Source organism: Myotis davidii, unplaced genomic scaffold (genome assembly GCF_000327345.1).
Source record: "Myotis davidii unplaced genomic scaffold, ASM32734v1 scaffold119, whole genome shotgun sequence".
Classification (NCBI taxonomy): domain Eukaryota; kingdom Metazoa; phylum Chordata; class Mammalia; order Chiroptera; family Vespertilionidae; genus Myotis; species Myotis davidii.
The window spans coordinates 501526-504037 of NW_006290676.1; the positions used below are offsets into that span (position 1 = coordinate 501526).

Below are 2512 nucleotides of genomic sequence, written 5' to 3' on the forward strand. Positions count from 1 at the left end.
AAAAAGAACTTAATATGTTTTCAAAGATAACAAAGCAAATGTATCACCTCAAAGAAGTTATGTGTTGCTAACAAGAGCTTTTCAATCCTTAAAGACTTCAATTAAATCAATGGCGATGTTTACAAATGTGATTTTTTAAATCTTGTGTAACAAAATGAGCCCACATTTGGAAGACCCACATATTTTTGTGACCTATGTGTGATGTTACAAAAAAAAGTTCCATTCAAAGTAAAAGAAAGTGTTTAAAAAGTTCCATTCAAAGTAAAAGAAAGACCAATGAATTTTGAGGTAACATGGTACAAAAGTTCACTGTGTAACTTCAGATTCTACATTATAACTAAGAAACTCCCAATTGGCTCTCTCTCTTCAAGAAGGCAGAGCAACCTCCCCAGCAGACACAGAGATGCAGATCTTTGTGAAGACCCTGACTGGCAAGACCTTCACCATCAAGATCGAGCCCAGTGACACCATTGAGAATGTTAAAGCTAAAGTCCAAGACAGGGATTTTGTGGGCAAACAGCTGGAGGATGGCTGCACTCTCTCAAACTACAATATTCAGAAAGAGTCCACCCTTCACTTGGTGCTTCCTCTGCAGGGTGGCATCATTGACCTCTCCCTCTGCCAACTTGCCCAGAAGTACAACTGCAACAAGACAATCTACCTCAAGTTTTGCGGCCACCTGCACCCCTGCACAATCTATTGCCACAAGAAGTGCGGCCACACCAACAACTTGAAGAGAAGGGTAAATAAGGCCCCTCTACCACCTCCTCAGGCCCACAGGGCGGCCTTCTTCCTGAACCCCGTGGCCCTGGGGCCTCAATTAAGTCTTCTTTTCCTTGACTGGAGAAGTGGGAAAAAAAACAACCAACAACAACAAAACACTCCCGATTGTCTTGAGTTTTGGTGGGTTGTCAATGAATGTCCACAATTATATGAAAAGATTATTAAAATATTCCTCCACATTCCAATTGTGTGCCTGTGTACAGCTGGATTTTCTTCATTTACTCCACCCAAAACAAGATCCCAACAGATAAATGAAGAAACAAATGTGAGAATCGACCCATCTTCTATAAACCAGATAAAAAAATGTACTAAAATGTAAAATAACGATACTCTTACTATTTTTTTTTCTTTTGAAAACTAAACTTATTTTTCATAAAAATATAGTACAGGGGTGTTTAAAAGTAGGCTTATAATTGTTTGTATGGAAAACAATACAATAATCCTAATATATAAAAGCCCAGGGTCGTAATGACCGATCATGACCGAAGGCTGACCAACCTGGAAGTCCTTCAGTCAGTGCTGGGTCGCCACAGCAACCCAACACTGACTGCCCAGGGAAATGAGACTTAGAGGGAGAGGCAGGGTCTTATCCACAGCCTCAGTGGCAGCTGTTGATCAGTACTTGCCTCTCTTTCTCTCCCTCTTTCTTTCCGGGCTTCTTCAGCAGATGGGCCTTTCTTTCTCTCCCAGCCTCCATGGGGGCTGCTGTTCAGCCCTGCCTCTCTGATCAGGCCCAGAGATAGGCCCAGAGATGCTGACTGGCATAGTGACTGACCAATCAGAACCAAATCTAGGTGCTGTGGGGAGCCAATGGCTGCCTAGCAGGTGAAGCTTTTGACGCTGACTGGCATAGAAACCGACCAATCAGAACCAAATTGCCCAGCAGAGGAGGGCAGTTGGGGGCGAGATCAGGCCAGTAGAGGAGGGCCATTGGTTGCAAGATCAGGCTGGCAGGCAGAGGCAGTTAGGGGCAACCAGGCCGGCAGGGGAGGACAGTTAGGGGTGATCAGGCTGGCAGGCAAAGGCAGTTAGGGGCAATCAGGCAGGCAGGCAGGTGAGCAGTTAGGAGCCAGCGGTCCCATATTGTGGGTCGGGCCTAAAATGGCAGTCAGACATCCCTCAAGGAGTCCCCAATTGGAGAGGGTGCAGGCTGGGCTGAGGGAACCGCCCCTCTATGCATGAATTTTGTGCACCGAGCTTCTAGTTAATAATATAAGAGTAAACTCTCGTGTACTTACAACTGTAAACCTACTTTTGCTCATTGCTGTATATTAATGTGATAGGTTAATTATTATTTTCAATGAGTTAATAAATGAATATATTCAAACTAGAGGCTCGGTGCATGGATTCATGCACATTGAAAGGAAATTAATCAGAAGGTGGCTGGCAGGGCAGACTGGGCGAGACAGGCCAGACCTGCCCTGGAGCCAACCTCTCACAATCCCTCCCTGGCCAGCTGCACCTGAGGCAGTGCTGGGGCTCCAAGGGCATCTGTGGAGTGAGCAGGGTCCCTCCAGCAGGTGGGGTCCCTTGGCCTGGCCTGTGGGGATCGGGCCAAAACCAGGTGTCAGACATTCCTCGAGGGATCCTGGAGTGTGAGAGAGCACTCTGCAAAGTTGCTGTTGCTTGGCAGTTCCTGCATTGAGTGTCTGCCCCCTGTTGGTCATTGTGCATTATAGATACCGGCCAGTTAGCCAGTCGCTAAGCCTTTTATATATATAGACTAGAG

General features: G+C 46.1%; 1 protein-coding gene across 1 annotated transcript; it reads left to right on the plus strand.

Annotated features, from left to right (window-relative positions):
• The first annotated feature begins 16 nt into the window (after window positions 1-16).
• Window positions 17-1102, plus strand: LOC102771342 (polyubiquitin-D-like). The gene has a single exon (XM_006763724.2). The coding sequence runs from the start codon at window positions 404-406 to the stop codon at window positions 1100-1102; it is 699 nt and encodes a 232-aa protein (XP_006763787.1). The 5' UTR covers window positions 17-403.
• The last annotated feature ends 1410 nt before the right edge of the window (window positions 1103-2512 follow it).

What these genes read in the sequence shown, in the direction of transcription:
- LOC102771342 (XM_006763724.2), top strand. Translation starts at nt 404, where the DNA reads ATGCAGATCTTTGTGAAGACCCTGACTGGCAAGACCTTCACCATCAAG.